At 27.3% G+C, this 24,518-nt stretch overlaps 2 protein-coding genes across 2 annotated transcripts; both read left to right on the plus strand.

The window, feature by feature from the left end:
- The first annotated feature begins 718 nt into the window (after positions 1–718).
- On the plus strand, positions 719–11,686 carry LOC145844930 (sialate:O-sulfotransferase 1-like). The gene is made up of 10 exons (XM_082952348.1): positions 719–740; positions 1,109–1,199; positions 1,654–1,826; positions 5,708–5,834; positions 6,090–6,268; positions 6,756–6,895; positions 7,410–7,516; positions 8,806–8,951; positions 10,122–10,337; positions 11,319–11,686. The coding sequence occupies exons 1-10, from the start codon at positions 719–721 to the stop codon at positions 11,684–11,686; spliced, it is 1,569 nt and encodes a 522-aa protein (XP_082808474.1).
- A 6,649-nt stretch (positions 11,687–18,335) lies between these two features.
- On the plus strand, positions 18,336–24,180 carry LOC145844091 (aquaporin-3-like). The gene is made up of 6 exons (XM_082951438.1): positions 18,336–18,439; positions 20,747–20,873; positions 21,912–22,049; positions 22,568–22,686; positions 22,997–23,208; positions 23,774–24,180. The coding sequence occupies exons 1-6, from the start codon at positions 18,353–18,355 to the stop codon at positions 23,934–23,936; spliced, it is 846 nt and encodes a 281-aa protein (XP_082807564.1). The 5' UTR covers positions 18,336–18,352; the 3' UTR covers positions 23,937–24,180.
- Positions 24,181–24,518: the final 338 nt, after the last annotated feature.

Below are 24,518 nucleotides of genomic sequence, written 5' to 3' on the forward strand. Positions count from 1 at the left end.
CGAAAGCAGCAGTACGAAGAAAGCGGAGCCTTCAAAGCATGTAAGGCTAAAAGCAAAATAGCACAATTGCGCGCAAAGCGCGGTTTTGTGCTTTCTTTGCGAAGCAAAGTCGAAGGAAGCGGAGCTTTCTGAGGCTGGGATGTACGAAAAAAGCGGAGCGAAGCTTTCGAGGTCTGGAAGCTTAAAGCAAGATCCCGCGCCTTTATGATTTTTTTGCGAAGCAAAACCGAAATAAGGCGGAGCTTTCTGAGGCAGGAATTCAAATTTTTCTAAAGTTGAATTTAAACTATTTTCCTTTTTTGATAAAGTAATTCTGTCTTAATGCTTAGTTTAAACAGCTGTTTTTAAAAACTTAAAGAATTTTATAAGAGTATTTGAAAATTACTACAAAATTTAAAAGTTTCTTACTTTTTGTAATATTTTTACTTATAATATCATTTATTTGCTTTAACTGGCTAGCAAAAAAGTGCGCTTTGCGCGCGGTGTATGATACTCTTAGCTATTTTGTTATTGAAATATTTTTTTTTATAAGTCATGGATACATACAAATTACATAAACTTTACTTACAAACTTGTTTTTATTTCAGATAATTTGGAGTTCGTGCAAATTTTTCAACGTAAAACAATCAAAGTTTGATTACTTTAGAGACATGTTCACACACCTGTTTCAACACTTAGAACGTGAAAAAAAAGTTAAAAAGGTCTACATAAATGATCCATGGCTACAGAAACCGAGACACGTAAGTTTCTCTTTATAATTGCTCTGTAATTAATGTCTAATAATGCATAAAGTACGAAAAAAGAGCACATATAAATTGTTCAAATAATAAATTATTTTTTTAGACGGATAATTTCATTGCTCTTTTTAAGACTTTGATACTTCATTTCGAGCAGCCTGTATCCTTTATTCTATATACAAGTAAAAAGGCATCTAAGGAGCAAACAGAAAATTTAGAAAAATCGTTTCGTAAACTAACAACAAGTTAGCACTTTAATTTGAACCGTTTTATTTATTTTTTTACAAATGAGCATAAATGAATTAAGCAGCTTCTCTCTGCTAAGTACAAAATTACTTGTGTTCTACAATTTTTCGTATAAATTTTTATAGGTATGAACAGAAATGACGTCGGGATGTTTGTTTACAGACCAAATTACAGAAAGTATCAACGACCGCTTGTCGCCCACGACCGATCAATTAGGTTTCGTTTGTTGTACTAATGATTTGACTATGGCAAGTATAATTATGATAAAAATATAAGCTTTGAGAACAAATACTTGTTTTCCTTCGCTGAACTTGAGAAGCTTAATAGTTTAACTAATAACTAGAGACATTTCTCTGCTAATTACATACTTAAAGCGTTGGACAAAAAAAATGTTTGTGCTTTTTGAAAAGTAATTCGAAAAAATATTGTAATATAAATCAATAAAGCACAAAAAGTTAAAACTAAAAGACCTATCTTTCAATTTGCCTGTTTTATACCAAAAAATGTGTTAAACTTACTAAAAAACGCGCTAAGCAAAATTACCAGTAATTATAAAAGATTTTTTAAATAAACTTTTCAACTAGTTTTCATTTTAATCTATAGCAAAGTAAGCACACCACAAAATAAATATTTATAACAAGCTTTAAAATTTTACACATTGTTTGCTTAGCATCCCAGACGTCAACTTTGCGATTTTTATGGGTCGCGGCAACGACCAATTTAAAGATGAAGATCTTGGAAAAACGAACACCGATGGAAAGTACTTCCTTCTTCCCGGCTCGAACTGCCTGGATTTACCGAGAACGAAAGAACTTACGCCCGACCTGACCTCTATCCGAAAATGTTGACTTGAAACTTGTTCTTTCTCGAAAAATATCACAAAATTTCAAACTCTGGCGTTTCCGTTTTCGCAAATGAAGCTACTACTATTGTACGAGTTCAATAATTCAAGATTTTTTTTCAAAACAAAGAAAATTAAGTACACTTAGAAGTGTTCAGAGGTTTCTTATGCGATTGTTCGATGTTTTAGAAGTTTCAAAGAAAAACCATACAGCTACAGTCTTTTAGAAAATAAAGCAAAAGTTTAAGGTTTTGTGAAGAGCCATCATTATCAAAATATATTCAAAAACAATAAAAAGTTGGAATGAGTAAGAACATATAAAAAATTATAATTATATTCGTAATGAAATTGCACCGTGCATGAGTTTATTTCATTGTTTGAACATCAAGTTTTACAGAAGAAGTTGCAGTCAACCGAAAGCCACTTTCAATAGAACTAATTCTTTTCGTGTTTGAAAACAGTAATTTTCGCCATAATAATGCTTTATAAAGAACTCACTACTACTCTTTTTATTAAAAAAGCAGAAAAGTAACTACATTAAGTGTAAGATTGCCAGCTATCAGAGTCAAGAGACATACAACCAAGTTCTATAGAAAAACCTCCAATCTGTTATTTTCGTTCAAATGGTTACATCTATATTTTTGTTTTGATCGTAAATAAAAACTCCAGACACATGGCACTCGAAGGTGTTTTAATTATCAATATTGTATTATGTTTTAGCGAATACTTATAACATATAACACATTAACAACTAAAACTTAAAAGTGAGTACCGTGTACGTTATGGTTTAATATTAACTATAAATAAAATCATGTTTAGCCAATGAACTATTAATCTTTAATTAATTTTAATACACAATAATAGAACGAGTGATCAACATATCAAAAACATTATTTATTTAACTATTGCTACTTAAGTTAAAAGTTCTTTACAGTAATTAATTAAAAGATTATCTGTCATACTGTTTTTAATTACAAAATTTGATTTAAAAACCGTTTATGTTTATAACTTACTAAGCTTAGATTAAATTAAGATTTGTACAATAGTTAATTATATAACATAGAATAATACAAATTATTATTTTTGTTTTAAAGTAGTGATTGTAGAATGAAATAAGATAACAAAAATAGAATTAGATTGTTGTAGTCCTAATATACGACTTAATAGACCGCGTGAATAAGTTTTACCGTAAAATTAAATCGCTAATACTTTGAATTTATTTCTTCTTTTTTCTCAGTTCAATATAACAGAAAACTCTTATTTGTAATACTTTTAAACATTGTTTGCAGTTAAATTATAGCTAAATACCGATTTTTTTTGTGTTATATAATTAGCTTTTCAAAGTATAATTATTGATTTGTACCTTAAGAAGAGATAGTTATCAAACAATAAACATAATGCTATACTTGACTAATTGTTTTAATTAAAATGTTATCAAAATTTAAACAAAACAAAGTTCAATTTTTTCAAGCATTGTTATATAAGTTGGTTAATATATTTTGTAATCGGTATTACTAGAAAAGTAATGTATAAACTGTTATTGTATTTTGAACGAGAAAAATTTCGCTAAGAATATTTTGTCAAATGACCTGGTGTACGAAAAACCTGTCGGTTATCGAGTCGTACACCACTTGGATGCAGTTTAACGTTTTGTCCAGGACTTAAGCAACTATTTTTGTGAAAAAAATAGTATTTTTTTATGTTATTGATTAAATTTTGTTGTTTTATTTATAGAATTCAGTTTTTGGATGAAGACTAATTTAATAATTTTGTTCTTCAGATAGAATTTTATTTATTCTAATTTTAGTAAGAAAGACTAAAGTAAAGTGAAAAGATCCGACAATTAAAACAAATAGATATTTCAAACATGTTGATAATTACTTGCTAATAAAATGTTAAATGTAGAAGTTTTTAAAACTTGGTTTACTTAACATTAAAAAATAAAACCGATTTACTAAAGCATCAAGCTTTGTTATTTTACTGAAAACTTTTTCTGCAATAAGCAAGCTGTTTTTGAATTTAGTAAGTAAATATTTTTTTAGTTGTGATAGAAACTTATAGGGTTATTAGTTTCATTGTATACAAATATAAATATTGTTTTATAAAACCAGTAATCTTCAAACAAAAGTATACTAAACAATCGAAGTGTTCATAAATTTTACCTTTACAGTTTTTAAAGGCAATAGAAAACATTGATATAAGGTATCATATGTTAAAAGCTTTATTTTTCTAGATAAAAGACAAAGCTTGTGAAAGTTAATATAATTTATTAGGTCTGTTTGAATTTTTACTTTAGGTATGCCAAAAGTTGTTACACAGGTAATTAGATTTGTAGTAAATCGATAAGTGTAAAAAAGAAATTGACTTAATATAAAACTTTCTAAGATAAAACTGTCTATTAGTTTTGTCGTAGAACAGAATTGTAACTATAATAAATAATCTGTTTAAAATGTTTGAACAATCAGGCAGCTTAATTTTTTATTAAATTAATAAATTCAAAATATAAAAAAAGGTATCTAATGATGGATTAATTTAAAAGGCTAATTTAAGTTTTATGCCTTATAAAATTTTAGCTATAAAAAACCAAACTTTTTTTTTCACTTTCAATTGAAGCTTTATCTTTATGCGGTGATGAATACAGAACACAAGTTCTCATGCATATAGAAAAGTTATAAAAACATATTAAGAGGTAAAAATAGAGTTTAAGAATTGAAGCCTGCATTTAAATTATTATTTTAATTATATAGTTTTGAACTTTGAAAACTATTAGAAATTATAAAATATTCCGTTCTCTCTAGTTTAAACTCAAATTTAGTAAGGTATTTAAGTGAGAAATCTGTTACAGGAAATATAAACAGAATTATGAAAAGTATTACTTCAACAAAACCAAGTATACTGGCGTTATTGTTTTTACTTATTGTTATTGTTTGTATTTGTATGAGTAAAAAAGGCGATGAAAGACCCACAGAAATGTAAGTTACTGAGATTTTGTGAAATTACATGTTTTACTTCTCTATATTTTTAAGGGTTTATATAATACCTCGTTCAGTTAACTGAAAAAAAAAATTGTTGTTGTTATTAATAATAAAGTTTACAATCATTAACTTTTGTAAAACTTGAAGCAGTTTGTTACACTACTTTTAAACCTTTACAAGCATTTTATTTTATTTATAACGTTTTGAAATGTTGAATATGTCTAAAAAACTTTTGTAATCTTTCAGGATCTTTAGATCAAAAGTCGTAGACGTATTTTCATCTAGGAAAATAATTGAAAAAGAGGAAGAACTAACTATACTTTCAAAGCAAAAAACCACTACTGTCAATAGTTTTTATGGTAAAGTAAATGGTTTAAGATGTGAAAGTGGGTATTTACTATTTAAATAACACAAAACAAACTAACTAAGTTTGAAATGAAATCAATTCATTTTTATTTATTTTAAGTCTGAATTTTTTTATCAAAACTTTTACAATGTTTAGACTTTTTTGTTAGTTAAAATATGAAAAAATCCTAACAAAAGTAGTAAAAAATTAAACTTTAAATTTCTTTTTCTATTACCAGCTATATTTTTGTATAGTAAAACTGAACAATATACTTGTTTACCTGTGTATCTAAAGCCAAAAAATGTTATATGAAAAATAATTTTTAAACAAAAAATAAAAAAACTATGAGTTTAAGTGCTTATAACTTTGTTATTCTACAGCTTAAATAAAAATTTAATCCTTTTAAGTATTGCTTAGATTAAATAATTAGCTAACAAGTTGTCAACATTACAATCATAGCTTAACTTTTTGAAAGTTTTAAACTGCTTATATTTTGCTCTTTTATTCTTTTATTTAATTTTTTGAAACTACTATGGTTTCAAACAAGTTTTTAATAAAACAGGTCAACTGTTCGGATGTTTTGAGTTTAAACTAGATAAAAAAAAGAAAAAAAGTTTCTCGAATGTTCTAAATATTGATTTTGGAGAAAAGGCGAGTAGAAAAAAGTGCATTCAGTATTGCTCAGAAAGGTTTTAGTAAAATCTATCTAACCACCTTAAACTTTGAAAAACCTAAGTTAATTGCAAGTAACTTATCGTTCAAAACATAAGTTTTTACTAAGTTAGTTATAATTTTTTTTGCATTAGTGTGTTAGGAAAATAAACTTTTAGTTTAAACTGTAATAAACTAAGCATAAAAAACCTGGAAGATCAATAAACAAAACTTTTCAATTTTTTTTTATTTCAAGTAGTATCATAAACTACAATTAAAACATAAATTAATAGAAATTCAAACTATGCTGGACTGAGGTACACAACATGTTTTTGTTCAAATGATGTAGAAAAGTTTATAAACATCAAAAACGTTGATAGTTGCGATACAAAATGTTCAGGAAATTCAGAAGATAGTTGTGGAGGAGAGAGTAGCGTAGATCTGTATTTTATTACGTCACAATGCAATAAAGGTTTGTACAGTTTGCTTTTAAACTTTTCAAAAGTAAACAAGTTAAGAAACTAAAAAAATGCAGTTGTATTACTTATATACTTTTCTATTAAAATAAACTAGCTTCTAAAACTTGAAACACTATAGAATAGCATGTGTCATCAGTTTTTAATACTTTTTGTTAGATAAGTTTATATATATTAGTAGTTTACCTGTAATCTTACACATACTCTACATTTTTATATAAGTAAATATCTTATGTATTACGATATTTTACTGATGACTTTTATTTTTATACTGCATAAAACCTAATAAAACCTTTAGCTAAAACTTAGTATATATAACTATTCAAAGTACTAATCAAAGTAAATCTAACAAGAATTAAACTTAGAATGGAAACAGTTAAATTTTTGTGTTTATTTTAAACTTTTTAAGTTTTAAAATACAGCATACTCTTAAAGATAAGCTATATACTTGTAGAATTGTATGTGACTTATTCTTATTTTTAGAGCCTATCTCACTTCAACAAAAGCTGTTAGGATGTTTTAGGATCAGTGAAAATTTCATAAGATCTTTTGAAGAAAAATGGACTATGTCCCAACAACCAACGACTATATCTTGTTTTGTTTATTGTGAAAATAAAGGTCAAGTTGTTTCGGGATATAGAAGTTACGATGAGCAGTGCTTTTGTGGAGAATTTACATCAAAGTAAGATTTTAATTTTAAAAACAAAACACAAAAATATAAAATATCTACTTTGAGTAAAATTTTCATTTTATAAATTAAATTATCTTATGACTGATTGTAACCAGGGGCGTCGCGTGGGGTGTTGCACTGCCGCAACTGCACCACCTTAAAATTTTGTAAGAAAAAATTAAGTATCTATAACGTTTTCGTTATATTTAAGAACAAAATCTCTCATAAAACTCCAATTTAGAAAACGACCATTTTGCTCACTTCACTGCCGCAAACTCTTAGCTGACTTCCGCAAATGAACTCAAAACAGCAAAATTTCTTCAAGAAATACCGCAAAATCAATATCTTGCGGTAAGTAAGCTAAGTTGAAAATTCCCTGAAACAGTACAGGTTTAAGTATCATTCCACAAGTTATTGTAAACAAAAGATGAAAACAAAGCTAAGCAGAGCACAGGCAACTCGAGCAGAAGCAACTCGAGAAGAAGCAGCTCGAGAAGAAGCAGCTCGAGAAGAGGCAACTAGAGAAGAAGCAACTCGAGAAGAGGCTACTCAAGAAGAAGCAGCTCGAGAAGAGGCAACTCGAGAACAGGCAACTCGAGAAGAAGCAACTCGAGAAGAAGCAGCTCGAGAAGAAGCAACTCGAGAAAAAGCCACTCGAGAAGAGTCAACTCGAGAAGAAGCAACTAGAGAATAGGCAACTCGAGAAAAAGCAACTCCATAAGAAGCAACTCGAGCAGAAGCAACTCTAGCAGAGGCAACTCAAGTAGAGGCAAATCGATCACCTACAACTCTTTTTTTTTTTGCACCACCTAAGAAAAATACCACGCGAAGCCACTGATTGTACTATTTATTTTTTTTTATTCATATATATTCACTAAATAGTTCTTAACAACTCAACTTATTCTTTAAAGTTTTAAATAGTTTGTTTTTCTTGTCAATAAATTTTAGATTTGAAAACAAGCATCAACATTATTTTATCAGAATTCAGACAAATTATAAAAAACTCAATTTTTTTAAAGTTTTTAGTATTTGTTTTATATTATTTTTCGCATTTTTTAACTTACTAAGTAATCAGTTGAAGAGGTTTAATTTGTTTGATTTATACCCCAGATGTTTAAATATAAGTTTAAATAATAACGACTGTTCTACATACAAGTTGGCTTTATTGATTTTATAAAACATTGATAAAAAAAAGAAGAAAATTGCAAGTTGATAACACATGTATAAGTCGAATGAAAAAAAAAGAACATACAGCAAAAATATTGTTGTTTTATTTAATTTTACTTTGTAAATCAAAGCGTTGGTAGTACATAAACGTAATACAACTTTTATGACATTTTTAACCAACTTTTATCTTTAAATAATTGTGCAGTTTTGGTTTTAGTCTTATCAAACTTTTAAAATAAGTTCGTCTTCAACGTACTGTATATATTTCTATTTATACAATTTTATGGTTCAATATTAGTTTTATTATTACAAGAAAATATGATGATCACAGTAAGAGCTTTAACAGTAAATTTAGTTTTTAATTTATTAAAATACTTTTGTTCGTTTTCTAACCAAGCAATTAACTAGAAAAATAATTTTTACTAAAGCTTTAACTTGGAACAAAAAGTGTCAAATACGAATTGTTCATTGTATTTAGAAGAAAATAAGCAGATTGAACCAGTAAACTTTTGGACTTTATTTAAAACATCAGTAGAAGACAAACGCTGTTCAGAAATGAAGTAATGTTTTATTTATTTCAACTGTATAAAAATATTTGGTAAAACATCGACTGTTTTAAATAACAAACAGCATTTGCATTAATTTCTAATTAGAATAGTTATGTAAGACTTTTGCTGACATTAATGTAACAAAAAGATTGAAAAATGGAATAGGAAAAGAATCAAGAGTTGGTTTAATTTCACCTCCTTCGTCTGGAAACACTTGGACTCGATATTTATTGGAAAAAGCTACAGGATACTTCACTGGCAGCGTTTATAGAGATTATAGACTTTACTCAAAAGGTATTTTGTATAAAGCTGTACTAAACTTCTAAATAAAGTGGTCAAAGCATTTATAACATTCTTACTGCAAACAATTCAGTTTACGTTATCTAATAAGTTTTAAATTGTGAAGTACTTTTAAAATTACATATCAAGTACATAGAAAAATTTTATCCGATTCAATTAGTCAATCACCGATGTTTGACAATATACGATTGTGAACTCTAACAATGGATAACATTTAAGTTAATTAGCTTGTTGAACATTTTCTTGTGTTTCATAGTCGAACGCATTGATTTCATTAAAAAAATTCTATTTCGTGTTTATCAGAGCGTGGGATTTTGGGGACTAGTTCCAAGCAACTCTTTTTCTTACTTGTGAACTTGTTTAGCAAACAAATCAAGATATTTTCTATTTATAATTTTTCGAAAACTTATTGATTTCTTATACTTTTTAAAAGTATTCTTAATTATAATATACTTTAATAAAAGTAAATTTTACTAAATGGCGTTTTATTTAAAAAAAGTTTTAAAGATATCATGCTAGTATTGTCATAATAAGCATATTGTAAATATTGTTACATAACTCACCTAAGTATTTTTGCCGTTATGGTTTAAGTACAACCTATTACCTTAAAACAACTTTTAACTGCTATTTTTACCTGTGTTTAGTATAGTTTATCACTAAAGGTTAAAAATTTTCATGCGTGTGTAATATAATATAAGCTTAAACGGAAATTCAAAAACAAACTAATAAAATCTTTTTAAAGAATTTAACGTAAAAATACGATATTGTACAGTAAAAGTTTTAAAAAAGTTCTTAAAGTTTTTTTAATTATATGTGAAAACTTGGTACTCACCATAGTTAATTATAATCAGTTGATAACAACTCTTGGTTGGAAACTTAAAAATAATACCATTTAATTTTTTTTTTCTTTTTGTAAACACTATCAAAGAAGTTTTAAATATTACTTTTTAAATTGCTTTTGTCGGCTATATTTTTGTTCAAACTATAAATAAGCTTTTACGAAGTTATTTCAGTGCTTTTTTGTATTCTATCCTTGTTAATCAAACAAACTTTAGTAAGTACTTTACATATTTCGTACAAACATTTATTACTTAACTAACACTGTTTTAGTTTTTTCCAACAAAAAAGCTTATTTATCCAGTATATCTTTAAAAACTCAAACAGGGTACTTGGGTGAGCACAGCTCTGACACCGTGATCAGAAAAGATCATTTCTTCAAAACGGATCAACAAAAAGTGCCTTCGGAAAAAGACGTCAGCAAACTTTATTCTGCCGTCGTTTTTATTGTGAGGAATCCTTACAACACGTACATTTCCGACTTTCAAAGAAGAAACACCCATAGTCACACCGGAATGGTCAACTTCGAAAATATCACAAAAGGTCAGTTTGTTTGGTACCTTTTAGTAATTAGTTTTGCCATTATTAGACTTTTGTGAAGTTAAAAATAATTATGTCATGCTTGTTTATTATTTTACCATACATATTTACATGGATACAAGAAACAAGTACAAGTGCTTAAACAAAGTAAAAAAAAGTACACATTAAGCTATGTTTTGCCAGTTGTGTCATCGAATAGCAATAAATACACGAAGACAAACTAACAGGGGGGCTATGAGGCCACAATTTAAAGCTTACCTTAGTGTTCTGAAGTTGAAGGTCAAGAGCAAAAAAAAGGTCCTAGATGTTTTTATGGGTATTTTTGAAACTTATACTATATGTTATGGAAAAATTACAGATATTTAGGGGGCCATAAGCTGTAAAAAGGCTATTAATTTAAAATTACACTATATATTCCGGATTTAGTGATGAAAAGCAAAAAAAAAAGGTCTTAAACGTATTTAAAGGGAGTTTTTTAATAAATTTTATTGGATGTGACCATAGCATTTTTTATCTATTTAAAGGGGTTATATGAAGATAAATTTGGGAAAACCTGATGTAAAGTATTGAAATATTTGTTGGTGTTGTATTTTCTTGTATTCTAAACCATAAAATATAAACATTTTATAAGTTATGAACTAACTCTAAACTATTTTTAGAAAAATTGTCTAGAAATGTTATTAACCAGATGATTATAGTTTCATATCTTTAAAAAATAATGTACTTTATAGAAAATAAAGGATTTTAGTTTATTTTATTAGCACACAAAAGTTAAACGATTCAATTTTTTTCTAAGGCGAAGCAAAAAGCTAGCAGATGAAGTATTTAGTTAGGCTTTTTACTATTATCCAGCTAGCGACTGTTATAGTCTAATATATTTATAATAAATTTTAAAACTTTAACTTTAATTATACTAAATTATAATTTAGTTTTCGTCTAGTACTTCAAATTAAGTAAACTTACAATTTTATATTAATTCCACAGAAATAACAATGTTTAATCCAATGTTCCTTTCTAAGCTTTCAAAGTCTCTGACTTCAAAAGGAGTGCCGCTATACGTAATTGTATACGAAGACCTCGTTAAAGATCCCATTGGTGAAATTAGAAAGTTATTGACAACTTTTGCACCTTTGAAACCTATTCTTCCGAACAACAAAGAACTTGAAGATAGGTTAATGTGTTTGTCTTCTCAACTGACTGGTCTTTTTAAAAGAAAAAAACAGAAGTTGAACTATGATCATCTTTACTCAAAAAAAGTAGAAGATATATTAAATGAAGACATCAGGCAAACAAGAAAAACTTTGATTGAAGCAGGCTTTGCGATACCAAACTACACAAAACCTATATTTTAATGCGTTTAAATGTAACATGTGTCTTAATACTAAACACAAACTTTGTAATTTTTTTCCATATTTCAACTAAAATAGCTTATTAACTGATTAACTCATATTAAGTAATTTAAGCGTAGAAATATATTTTATTAACTTAAATGTTTTTAAAGCAAATATTTAACTAATGCTTAAATTTTTAAAGTGTACTTATTTACTTATCTATAACTCATATTTAAAATTGCTGTTTTTAATTTAACTTACCTTACTTAATTTGTATTTTTGGCAGCATTTTAAATTTTAGCTGTTGTATACCTTCTTGTTATTGTACTTTCTTGTGTTTAAACAGCTTTGTAATTTACTGTATTTGTTTAAAGACTGCCAAGAAGCAAATCCAAACTCAAGCGCATTGCAACACAACTACTTTTTCTTATTTTTGGTAGTTAACACTTTTAACAAAAAATGCCGGCGAAAGTCTGCAGAGCAGAAGCCTGGACACTCGTATTCCGTGAGACAAGGCTTAAGTTTAACAAAAGGTTTGATCATGCCATTTCGATCATCAGATAAGTTTTTCGGTTGGGGCTGACTGATGAGTCCTAATCAGGACGAAACCGGTCTCAGTCTACCTCATCAGAATTGGTATGATCAACCCTTTTGTCAAGACTTTTAAGTAACTTTATTAAAATTATAAATTAGTTTTATTAAAATGAATTACTTGTGTAATTTTTATGATTAGATTTGAACTACTTGATTTTTATTTCTTTTTTTTTTGATCTGAGCAAACTGTTATCCTCTTCAAAAGGCCTTGTAAACATAACTAAAATTACTGAGATGTTTTCTGAAAAAAGGGTGTTTAGTCTCTGACCCACGAAATCAAATAAATATTAAGAAGTTAAAAAAAGTATGAAATCTTATTACGTATAAACTTCATAATTAAGTAAGGGTTATAAATTGATCTAGCTTTTTACCTTTCTAATGTCTTTGTGACCTTAATCCGAAATAGCAGCTACCACAGTTAACTTTCAAGTAGTACGTATAATTTATGCTTTTGTAAACAACTAATTGCATTTAGCAGTTTATACTCCTTTCCGATTTGGTTAAACTTAATATATTTTATCATTTCCTATTTAAATTTATCATAAATGAGAAAAATTCACAAACATAGGAATGAATTAAAACTTTTTGGAGTAGTAGTCTTGCAGTCGTCAATCTTTTATAAGAAAAATAAACTTAAAAAAAAAAATTGTTTGCACCGTTATTTTAAAGGTTTTACTAAAAGTAAAAATACAATTGGTTACGAAGCGTATATATAATGGAGTACTAACTACCATGATTGCTTACTTACCGATGATTTTGAGCAAATTTGTAGATTTGCTTCCTATAAAAAAAAAAGTATATGTTTTGCAATTGTTACATTCTAACGAGATGGTACGATCTAAATAGATCTGGCCTGTAGTTTTTCGGTTCCCATAGTAGAATAGCATGAAAATTTTCAATCATTTCAATTTTAAAAAGCCATAAGTTAATGAAAAACTGTTAGTAGTGCTACTATGTATATTGAATAAATATTTATACTAAGTTGTTAAAGTTGAACAAAGACCTTGAAAAATATCAACTAGTTCGAGAGCCAAGCTTGTTCGTATGAAGTTAATTTACTATATTTTTAAATTTAAAATCAATAATTAAATTCTTTACCTGTAATTTATATAAAAACTTCTCGTCAACAATTTACTCTACTCTAGCTAGTTCTTTAACAACTTGTCCTGAAACTTAAGCCTACATATCGAGCATAGCTTTTAAAACTTGACAAAAACTATATGCAGTATGCTGATTAAAATGGTTATCTAAAAACCGGCATGTCTACGATATTTTTTATTAAACAACATCAAAAAAGCACTCAAACTTTTTGTTCTGAGAACCTGGTGTAAGAAAAACATTTTGGTTTTCGAGTCGCACACCACTTTGATACCTTTTAACGTTTTGTCCAGGACAAAAAAGTTTGTTCCCGCGAAAGTCTTACAAGTGTAAAGGCATCATTCTCAAAAATTCCCACTTCTTAAAACCTGACATATTTCCTATGGGGAACTATCAAAAAGTTAAAAAACGACAATTTCACTACGTTTAATTTTTGACCAAGTAGCAGAGGTGAAGAATTTCAGAAACAAAGAGCTCTGAATAAAATTTTGTTTACATTAACTTTTGATGTCGTCCCAAAGTATTTATGTGGCGATTTATCATAAAAATCTAAAAACTATGCGGACTGCCGATTAAGTAGTGTTAAGTACTAGCAAAATATGGTCAAAAATAGAAAAAAATAACAATATGCCATAGAACCCTTAAGTTTTTTTTTCAATTTTCACAAGGTTTAAATTATACTTTAATTAAATTTTTATTTAGTTGTTTTTGCTTTAGCATGTCTATGTAATTTTTATTTGAATCACAAAATTCTATTGTTTATTGATCGACAAAAAAGCGCTCAAAATATTTGGTCCTAGGACCAGGTGCACCAAAAAACTTTTCTGTTATATTCTGCACGAAGGGTCAAATATGGACTGGGAGACACTTTTGCACAATGACAATATTCCACCGAGGGTCACTTTTGCACAAAGGGTCATTTTTGCACGAGAGTTATAAAATATATGAATGAAAAGAAGAAAAAAAGATAAACTAATTTTTTTTAAAGTTACCGTTAGGCGTAACAGTAAAATAATTAAAAAAAAAAAATTAAATAATAAAACTAGAAAAAAAGTTATATAAAAATAAACTAATGGAAGAAAAAAACATTTACCGACCGAGAGTGAGGGTTAGATGTAAAAAAATGTAGTAAAAATTATTTATCAATAGAAAAAAAACAACAAAACAAAAAAATAAACTAAAAAAGTACAAAAAAAAATACTGACTGAGAGTAAGGGTTAGGGGAACTATAGATAGTATAAAATAATGTATAAAATTAAAAAAATATATATTAATAATTTTCAAACTCTTGCAAAAGAGTTTTCGTGAAAATTTACCAATTGTGCAAAAGTTTCTTTGAGCAAAAGTGACTCCTCGTACAAAAGTTTCCTTCATATTGAAAATTAATTTTCTAACCATTTATCATTTTTTAACTGTCACTGTTACTCCCAACTCTTACCCTTAGTAGGTAAGTTAGATGTTATTACTTATTTATTTTCCTTATTACTTTTACTTATTTAATTTACTTTTACCTGTAACCGTAACCCTTGGTCGGTAACTTTTTTTTTACTTTTACCTCTTGCACATTTTCACTTGTGCAAAAATGACCCATCGTGCAAAAATGACCCACCGTGCAAAAGTGACCCCTGGTGCTAAAGTGTCTTCGTGAATATTTGACCACTCGCAAACTCATCTGCGTCTCCCTTCTTCAGTTTCCTGCCGTCTTTGCTGGCAAGACACGAACAGTTCAACGCATCACTTCATCAGACAGTAGTGGCAATCCTTTTTTTTTTGCAGTTTACACGTAGTTGACCAGCCAAGGCGTGTGATTTGAAGCTTGCAAAGTTGCCTCGGCGCAGCAGGTCTGATGAACTTGCTATATTCACTACGAATTTACAAATTTAAAAAATGTATACGTTTCTATTAAAAAGCTATTAAAACAGACGTACGCAAATTTTAAATGTTCTTGTAGTTTATAAACATTACATCACTGTACTTTTTAATTCTCTTTTTTTTTTTTTAAACAAACTTGTTGATTGAGCTTTTTTGGCACTGTAAATGTTTACAAGAATTAATTATTGTTTTATGAATGGCTGAAGTTGAAAAAACTGTTTTGTTTCAAAAATTCATGTTTAACTTTGACTTTATTTTTAAGTAAATTTACTTAAACTTAATATTTAATTTTATTGAGTTATCTATAACACTGTTTACCATAGTTTAGTTTTGCAGTATTTATTAAAAACATAGAATCGTTTTAATTATACTTTGATTAATTATTTTAATAAGATAAACTGAAATCTCAAATACTTTAAGTGTTAGAAAAATGTTAAAGAAACCAACTTGAAAAGTCCGTATATAAGAATTAAAAAAAAAACTCAAGTGTTCATAGTTATGTAAAATCGCTATAAATTAGTTAGTTTTAACAAGTGGGTTAATAAATGATATTCATTTTTTAGTACACGATATTTATATATTGTAAACGTTAACTATTAAAATTCTTAAAAATTAAAACGACCTGAAATTAAATAAGTTTAAATAAAGTATCATCTTTTATTTTTATTCTAAAATAAGACTTTGTTTTAAATGTTTTATTGATTTTAAAAATTAAATTGAGTTCATTGCTGTATTTTAAATTTTAACAATTTAAAAGTTGTAGTTCGACAACAAAATTGTTTTTTTTTTTTGTATAATCTGCTAGTTAAAAAAAAAGTTTTACCATTGAACAACAAAAAACATTTTATATTAGAAATTTTGGTTTTTTTATGGTTTAAGTTTTGTTCACTTTCCTTTTTGTACTTATATAATATACTCGTGACAAATCCTTTTTGTAATGTCATAATGAACTAATAATTTTTGATATTAAATAGCAATTAATTTTTAAACTTTATACCTAGTAAACTCGTTAAACTACTGTTTTTAAAAAAACATTATTTATTTAAAATAACCTTCATTAACTAAACTTTATGAATTATTTTAAAACCTATTAAAAGTACTAGTAGATTTGAATTTAGTTCCAAAAGATTATAAGTAAAAGTAAAAAGTAAACATTTAAGTTTAAAAATAGGAACGTAGATTTTTAGCAATTTTAAATTATTTGTTTTTGTTAAGATAGTTAATGAAAACACGATTACATGATGTTACTTTTTAGCTTATATCTGAGTATATAAATTAGCTTTCAAAAGAAGTTATGGTTTACACTTTCAAGTATTTTTTTTTATTAAAATAAAAATTTTATCGAACGAAATAAATTTTAATATAGCGTAATATTTTAAAAACTCATTTAGTTCAATTTCAGTGCAAAAGTAAACTCAGCATTAACTATTTAATGATGTGTAAATTATATTAAAGTCTTTATTTTACGATAAAGGTTTTTTAAATTTCTAAATATTTAAAACTTCTAAAAGGTATGACGTACACGTTTGTTGTGAGTAAAAGCACATTTAACATTTTTTCTTTTGTTAATTCTATTCTCTTTGAGCAAAATATTATAACATATGTTTATTTCGAAATGCTAGTAGAAGTGCGTTGTAGTATGAAGTCTATCTATGGTATACCAGCGTCTACAAAACAAAAATTTTGGTGAAAAAACAGTAAATTAAAAAAATTGTAAACGCCTTAAAAGTATTATAAAATTTGTATAACTATCAAAAACAATCTAGTTTTAAATCTTTATTTCTTCATGAAAGTATGAAAAAAGTGGTTTCTCAAAAGAATTAAAAGCATGCAAATTGTGTAATAACGAATGCTTAAATAAAATATTTTACCAATAAATAAACATTGCTTTTAATTTTTATCTAAGATGTATTTGATAGCACAGTGCTTGAAATTTTAAACTAAAGTTTTAATTCTCTAACCTTTTTTTTAAACTAAAAACAATTTTTAAAGTTGATCATAAGTTATTTTATAAATTTTAAAGCACGCTTTGTTTGTCTCATATTTATAACTTTGTCTAAACTTGTTAAAGTCAACAGAATTAAAACAATTTTATTTCATGTTGTAGTTTAGGTTGAAAAAAACTAGAGTTGTTTTGTAGTAAGAAAGCTTTATGAGGATAAATTTAATGTTTTATTAGTTTTTTAGTTGTAATATAATTTCGCAGTGAGCTGAGTTAGTTAATAATTTATAATGATAGTGAAAGTATAAAAGAAACTTTCCAATGATATGTCGTTAAAATTCCAAAACTTTTTTTTACAGCTTTGAAAGCAGTTTAACAAAGTTGTATAATGTTTATTTGTTAGTTTAGAGAATAAATTGTTAAAAAACTAAACGATTTTATAGATCTCAGAAAAGGTCAATATTTTAAAGATTTTGTTTTTATCTAGTTTTTACTCAAAAAGGGTTTCGTATAAAGTTTTATACAATACTAAAGTATAAGTTTAAATTTAGTTTAAATATTTACATTAATATATATTAAGTTTATGCTTTTATGGATGTCTACTTATTCAGACGTTTAGATACTATCAAATCAAATTTATAAGCAATTTCGAAGTAGAATGTAGTTTTGATATTTTAGCAAAGAGATAAAAAGTAATAGAATTAAAAAAGCTTTCATTGAAAATTAGTACATAATTATCAAGTTGTGTACCTTTTTTATGAGCAAAGATTATTGTACATTTAATTACTTTTAATGTATATAATTTAGTAATACAAACCAATGATTTTAAACATAAAGTATAAATACAAATATAAATTAAAATTATACAAAAAACAAAAAGAATCATTTCTAAATACAGTAGCTTTTCTTAATTTTTTTAAAGAATTTGTGTTGGAAGATACATAACTATTTAGTTATTATAAAACAATATTACTAATTAACAGCTGTAAACTAAGGAATTTTTTTTAAGATATTTTATCAATAGTAAATTATTATGACTAATGAATAAATAAAGGAATTTTTGAAATCAAACTTTATTTCGCTCGTTGTTTTTGTACTCACTAGACTTTCCTAACTCTTAAATGTGAACAAAAAATATTAATTACCAAATCATACTTTAGAAAAATCATAAACAGATAAAAATGGAACGGTTCTTAAAAAAGTTGAAAGTTAAAAACTCACTAGTGCGTGAAATGATGGCGGAGTTTTTAGGAGTTTTAGTTTTGACGGTGAGGCTTATACTAGTCTATTAACACGTTTTAATTTTTTAGCAATTGTTTAATTGAATCTTAAAGTTTTTATTCGACGTATATATGAAAAAACTAATTGTTTCTGATGTTACTACTCTAACATCAAAAAATATTTAGTTTAAAAACAGGTTATCTTTCGAAATTTTGTAAAAAAGCTACTTTTGTCTCTAAAAAAATAGAAAAAACAAAAGACCTGATTATTAAGTAGGCTACGTATACAAATGTATGATCTTTAATAAATTTTATAAAAGTATTAATCAAAAGGTTGGCACTTTTATAGTAAAATATCTAAAAAGCACTAAATTAAAATAGATTTATCTATACTTTGTTCAACGATGCTTTCACAAAATTCAGGGTTGCCACACACTCAGGGAACTCAGGGAACTCAGGGAATCTCAGGGAATTTTCAAACTGTAGAAAATCTCAGGGAAACTCAGGGAATCTCAGGGAAACTCAGGGAATTTTGGCATTTTTCTTTTAACTCAGGGAAACTCAGGGAAGTTTTGGTTTTTTCTCTAAATTTCAGGGAAGTTTTTGAAAATCTCAGGGAAATTTTTTTCTAGATCTAGAATGAGGTTTAGTTAATCCAGTTTCAATATTTTGTTCAAAAGTAGTAATTTTTATTATTTAAGTGGTTATTTAGAATTTTTTTAGCCTTGCGGCTAGTTCTTCAATATTCTTAGTATTAACATTGTAGTTTTTTAAGTTTTAAATTTATATTTACTCAAGTAAAATCAAACAGTTTAGAGAAAAGAAAGTTGTTGTTAACTATTCATTGAAAAGTTCTAATAAACTTTTTATTTTTAGTTACTTATGTAGTTTAAAAAACACTATGTTGTACTATTAGTTCTTATTTTTAAAATAATAAAGTTATTTGTTTTTTGTTTACAACTACTTGTTTTCAGTAAAAAAAATTAAAATGAATACAGATTAGTGTTGTATTACTTTTGTTAAAAAAATAGAGGTTAAATTTCTGTTTATAAATAATAATTTCAAAAGTAGTAGCAGTAATGGTAATTAATTTTTTAGTGTGAATGTTTTAATATACTTTACAACTTTTTTGCAGAATTAAATTAAAAGCTTTTTTAAGTATTATGAGTAAAGTACAGTTTAAAACCTTGTTTAAAAAAAGTTGGCTTAACCATGAAGACTTCAAAGATTGGTTACTTGAGGATGTAGACAAAGAGAAGTTTAAATGTAAGTGGTGTGGTGATGATACACCAATGGCCTTATCCAACATGGGTATAAGGGCATTGAAATCGCACAGTATGTCGAAAAAACATCTTAAATTGAAAGCCTTTAAGAGTAAAAATAATGTTAACTAACAAGTTTACACAAAGTTGTGCAAAAATTTAGTTTTTGATTTTTAATTGGTTTAAACCTTTTAAGATTGAGTTTTTGAAAACAGTTTTTTTCATAAATTTAATGCAGAAGCATACACATACAACCTTCCTTTTATTATTAAAGAAGAAAAATGAGAATGAGGTATTAATAATTTGTATAAGAAGAGAAAAAAAAAATTTTATGATTTGAAAAATACTCAGGGAAACTCAGGGAAGATTTTTTGGCTCAAAGAGTGGCAACCCTGAAAATTAAAATATCAAATGCTTTGTTTTTCACCGTGAAAACACTTTGCGTTACTTTTCAGTAACATGTTGTACAGAAAGCTATTTACAACTTCTGTGAGTTTAATCTTTTATGTAAGTATAAAAAGCTTATGTGCGAGAATGCACTAGCAAAATGATAAATGTTGCTACTTCTTGCTATTGTTTTACGGCAGTCTCATGATGCACTGCCCTGCCTCACAATACGCACTTGAAGTTTTGTTCGAACCTTTTCAGCTTTCGTTTAATTTTGAAGCTTGCTGCGAAACGTACAAACTTCTGGCTTGTGTTTTTATTAGCTTTCCAGGTCATTTATTTTCAAAAACACTTCTTAAACTAAACCTCTGAAGCATTTTTTAAATTGCTAATAAATGGCGTTAAAACATGCCAAAGGTTGAAGTTGAAACTTACTTAGACAATACTTCAACTTAGCGGTTGTAAGCTTCAAAAGCTTTATTAAATTGTCCATTTAAAGTTACCAAGAACTTTTTTTAATATTCATAATAAAAACCAATACTAATTCGTTATACTCTAATTCTAAATACCAGTAATAAGACATGCAAAACTAATTTGAAGCGTCAAGTAAAAAAAGACAACAAAAACCTATTCAGTTTTGTTAAATTTCCCATTAACATTTAGTAACAAAAATCTCATAATAGGTTATTTAAAAAAACCATTACAGACGTTTGGAAACGGTGCGATCGCGCAAATGGTGTTGAGCCGTGGAGCAACAAATGGTTTCGTTTCGGTGAATTTCGCCTATGGTGTCGGTGTTACCATGGCTGTGCTCATATCTGGAAACGTTTCAGGTTGCTACTGTTTAAATGAGTATTGGAATTATACAGAAATTACTTTTATTGGTAAAGTCGTTACGAATTTTAAATACAAAACAGCAATGGTTAACAACTGGTTATAACTGTTTTTGCTTTGCAGGTTATTATTATTATTGTTGCGTTTTTCAGCCAACTAATATTTTTTGATGTAGTTGAGTTGACAGCGTAAATTGTGTGTTTGTGTAAAAAAAGAGTAAATAAAAAAATATAATTTACATGTTAAGTTAAAATAGACTTTAGTTTGATTTCATTCACGTTTTTTTGCGGAGATTTTTAAGAATTTTTACTTGGTTTTTACAACGAATAAACTTAATAAGTCGTAAAAAATACAGTAATGACTAAAATAAATTTATGTTGTTGTTGATTCTTTTTTATTAGTTTACCCAGATTATTACGTATATTTTTATAGTTAAATATTCAATCACAGATAAAGTTTATATTTGCAAAAAAAAAAGTTATTCAGTTTACTTCAATCTAACTATTTCAAGTGTAATAAAAACAAAAACTAAGACCTCTTTAAGTCATCTTATACTATAAAAAGTTATCAAAAGGTGTATCTAGGAAAGTGTAGAGAAAATAGAAATAGTTATAAAATAAATTATTAACTTATATATAAATACTTAGTATATTCAAAGAGAACAATAAATTTACGTATTAGCTTATTTAAGCTTTTGTTTTAAACATTATAATTTTTAAGTGAATTTTTTTTTTGTAAATGTTTTGTCAAAAGTGTGTAGTTATAATACTTATTAACCTTGTTGTTTTCATTTATTACTAAGGTAATTAAGTGAAGTTTTTATCGAGTTAACTAACTACTCATTTAGTAAAAATGAGTAAAGTAATGAGTAATGGTAAACAAAAATTTAAATTATTGACAAATTGAATCAATCATAGTTACGATAAAAAACAACTTCAAAGTGTTTCTTTGCATTTGTTATAATTTTCTTGCTCAAAGTTTTCAACAAACTAGAAAATACTATTAAAAATGATAAAATAGTTACAAAAAATATTTAGGTGGTCATGTAAACCCGGCCATGTCGCTTCTTTTCTCGATAATGGGAAGATTAAAGTGGGTCAAACTGCCTTTTTACATTTTGGCTCAGTGTCTTGGAGGGTTTCTGTCCGGTGCTGTGGTTTACTCCGTATACTACGGTATGATATACAAATATAAATAACTCAAAACAGAATTTGTTTATCATTTTTGATTTATGTGTTTATAACAAGAGAATAAAAAACTATTAAACTTGTTATATTTAACATACTATTCTGCTGTGTATTTTTTAAAGATACATTTATTTAAAAAATTGTTGTTGCTAAATCTAAAAATGAAGTTAAGTATTAAAAAACTTAAAATAATAAAAATTACATAAATAGGAATAATATAAACTTGGATTATATTCTGTACTTAAAACTTTTTGAACAAAATGATACTTTAAAGTTTAAACCTAGTCGAGTATAAAAAATATTTTTTTATTCAAACTCTTTTTCACTATTAAAAGAGCTTAACTTTATAATAAACTAGCATCAACAAGTGCAATTCTTTATTTTTCATAACTACAAATAAATTAACCATGTTTACTTCCACAATTTTGGTGAAGACAAAAATTTAGACTTTTTCATACAACTAGAAAAATACCAACACTTTTAATAAAATCATCCACAAACTTTAGACGCAATAAACAATTTTGACGGGGGAGTTCGGCAGGTGACAGGTGAAAATGGGACGGCAGGAATTTTCGCGACCTATCCTGCCGATTACCTCACCATTGGAGGGGGACTGTGGGATCAGGTTTGAAAACATTTTTCTTAGAAAATTGCAGTGTAGTCTCTTGTACAACAAAAAACTTTAAAACCAAATTTTGATTATAGTACCTATTGCTTTTTAAGTAATCAGGTTGAAAAAGTTGTAATTTCATTATCAGAAAAACTTTGCTTGATATCTTTGCATAAAATAATGTTGTGTACAACACATTCCTTTTTCCTTTAAAGCAACCATATCAGCGTCTTTACTTTAAAAATGGAAAAGAAAAACAAGATATTTGAAGCTTCTACAACAAAAGTATCTGTTTAATTCAACTTATTCTTTTTTCAACCACCAGGTGCTGGCCACTGCCCTACTCAGCGGCTGCATACTGGCCATAGTGGACGACAACAAGGTGGCCGACGGGCTCGCCCCTTTCCTCATCGGCCTCATCGTCCTCGGCATCGGGCTGGCTTTCGGCCTCAACTGCGGGTACGCCATCAACCCGGCTCGCGACCTCGGGCCCCGCTTGTGGACGTACGCGGTCGGCTACGGGGACGAAGTTTGGACGTGAGTTGATGATCGTGTACATCGGGGTTTCCGAAAAATGGGCGGAATTGCTCCCCTTGGGGCGTAATAGTAATTGCGCAACCAGTTAGTAGATGGGCTAAAAAACGGAGCGCTTTTTTTTTTTTTACTTTCTACCGAGAAGCCATAATAAAAACGAGTTTGTAAAACCCTGCTGCTCATGAATGTTTAGTATACATAAGTTTTACGTTTGTTATTTGAGCGGACAAGTTTTTTTTATATGGTTTTTAATGTTTTTTTATTGAATTTTTCTACTCAAAGAGTTACAACTTTAGATTTTTGTAAAGAAATTACGTAGTCTATGATAAAATTGTGTTGTTACTACAATAAAACAAAAAGTTTATAAAAGACAAGCTCAAACGTAGCTTTAAATAAATTTTAAATTTAAATAAATTTATATTTAAAGTTAAAAAACATACTTAAGATGAACTTTTTTTTTCTTACAAACATAGTCTAAGCCTTGAATATTTCAGTGATCAACCTAAGTACACTTTAATTTTGTCATATTATGTTTTTTGAAATAAACTTTTACGAATAATTTTCACAGGGCTTACAGCAGCTACAGTTGGGTCCCGGTGGTCGGCCCGATGATAGGCGCGTGTCTGGGTGGTCTCGTGTACAAGCTGTTTGTGGGGCACCATTTCAAAAAAGACGACAAGAAAGACGAAGATGACGACGAAGGCAGCATCGGACTCAACACTAAACTTTGAAGATTGTAAAAATCAGGAAGAATAAATAAAATTGTAAAAAATTTGTATGTTTTAATACTAATATGAAAAATAAGAAAATATAAGTCGTTTAAAATGCTAATTTGTTTTTGAGCTCTTTCGATCAGTCAGAGCTTTTGTTTCAAATTGATTGATTTTGTTTTACAACGCCGATAAATGGATTTATTCAAAAATCTTACGATTTAATTTTTTAGAATTGTTTTCTTCTAAAGTTGAAACAGTTTTATTTCACATCGCTCTGCTTTTTGTTTTGGAATAGAATAAAATAACAAACCCTAACAACATTTTTTGTTCAATATAGTAAATAAAAGCAATGTTTTTTCAATAAAATGTTCAGCATATATTTAATACCTTTTTATACTATAATTCTACATGAATTATAATAGTTAAGTGGGTAAAAACTTAAAAAGAAATGTTTAAAATTTTTTCTTTAAGTAACTGCGTACTACTAGTTTTACAAATGTAGATAACTTTTGTTAGGTAGTTACATATATTCAAAAACTAATTTATTAGTTTCCACTAAAAGTAGACGATTACATTTGTAATTTTATAGTAACAACTTTT

Source organism: Thalia democratica, chromosome 9, assembly GCF_965202585.1.
Source record: "Thalia democratica chromosome 9, ktThaDemo2.hap1.1, whole genome shotgun sequence".
NCBI classification, from domain to species: domain Eukaryota; kingdom Metazoa; phylum Chordata; class Thaliacea; order Salpida; family Salpidae; genus Thalia; species Thalia democratica.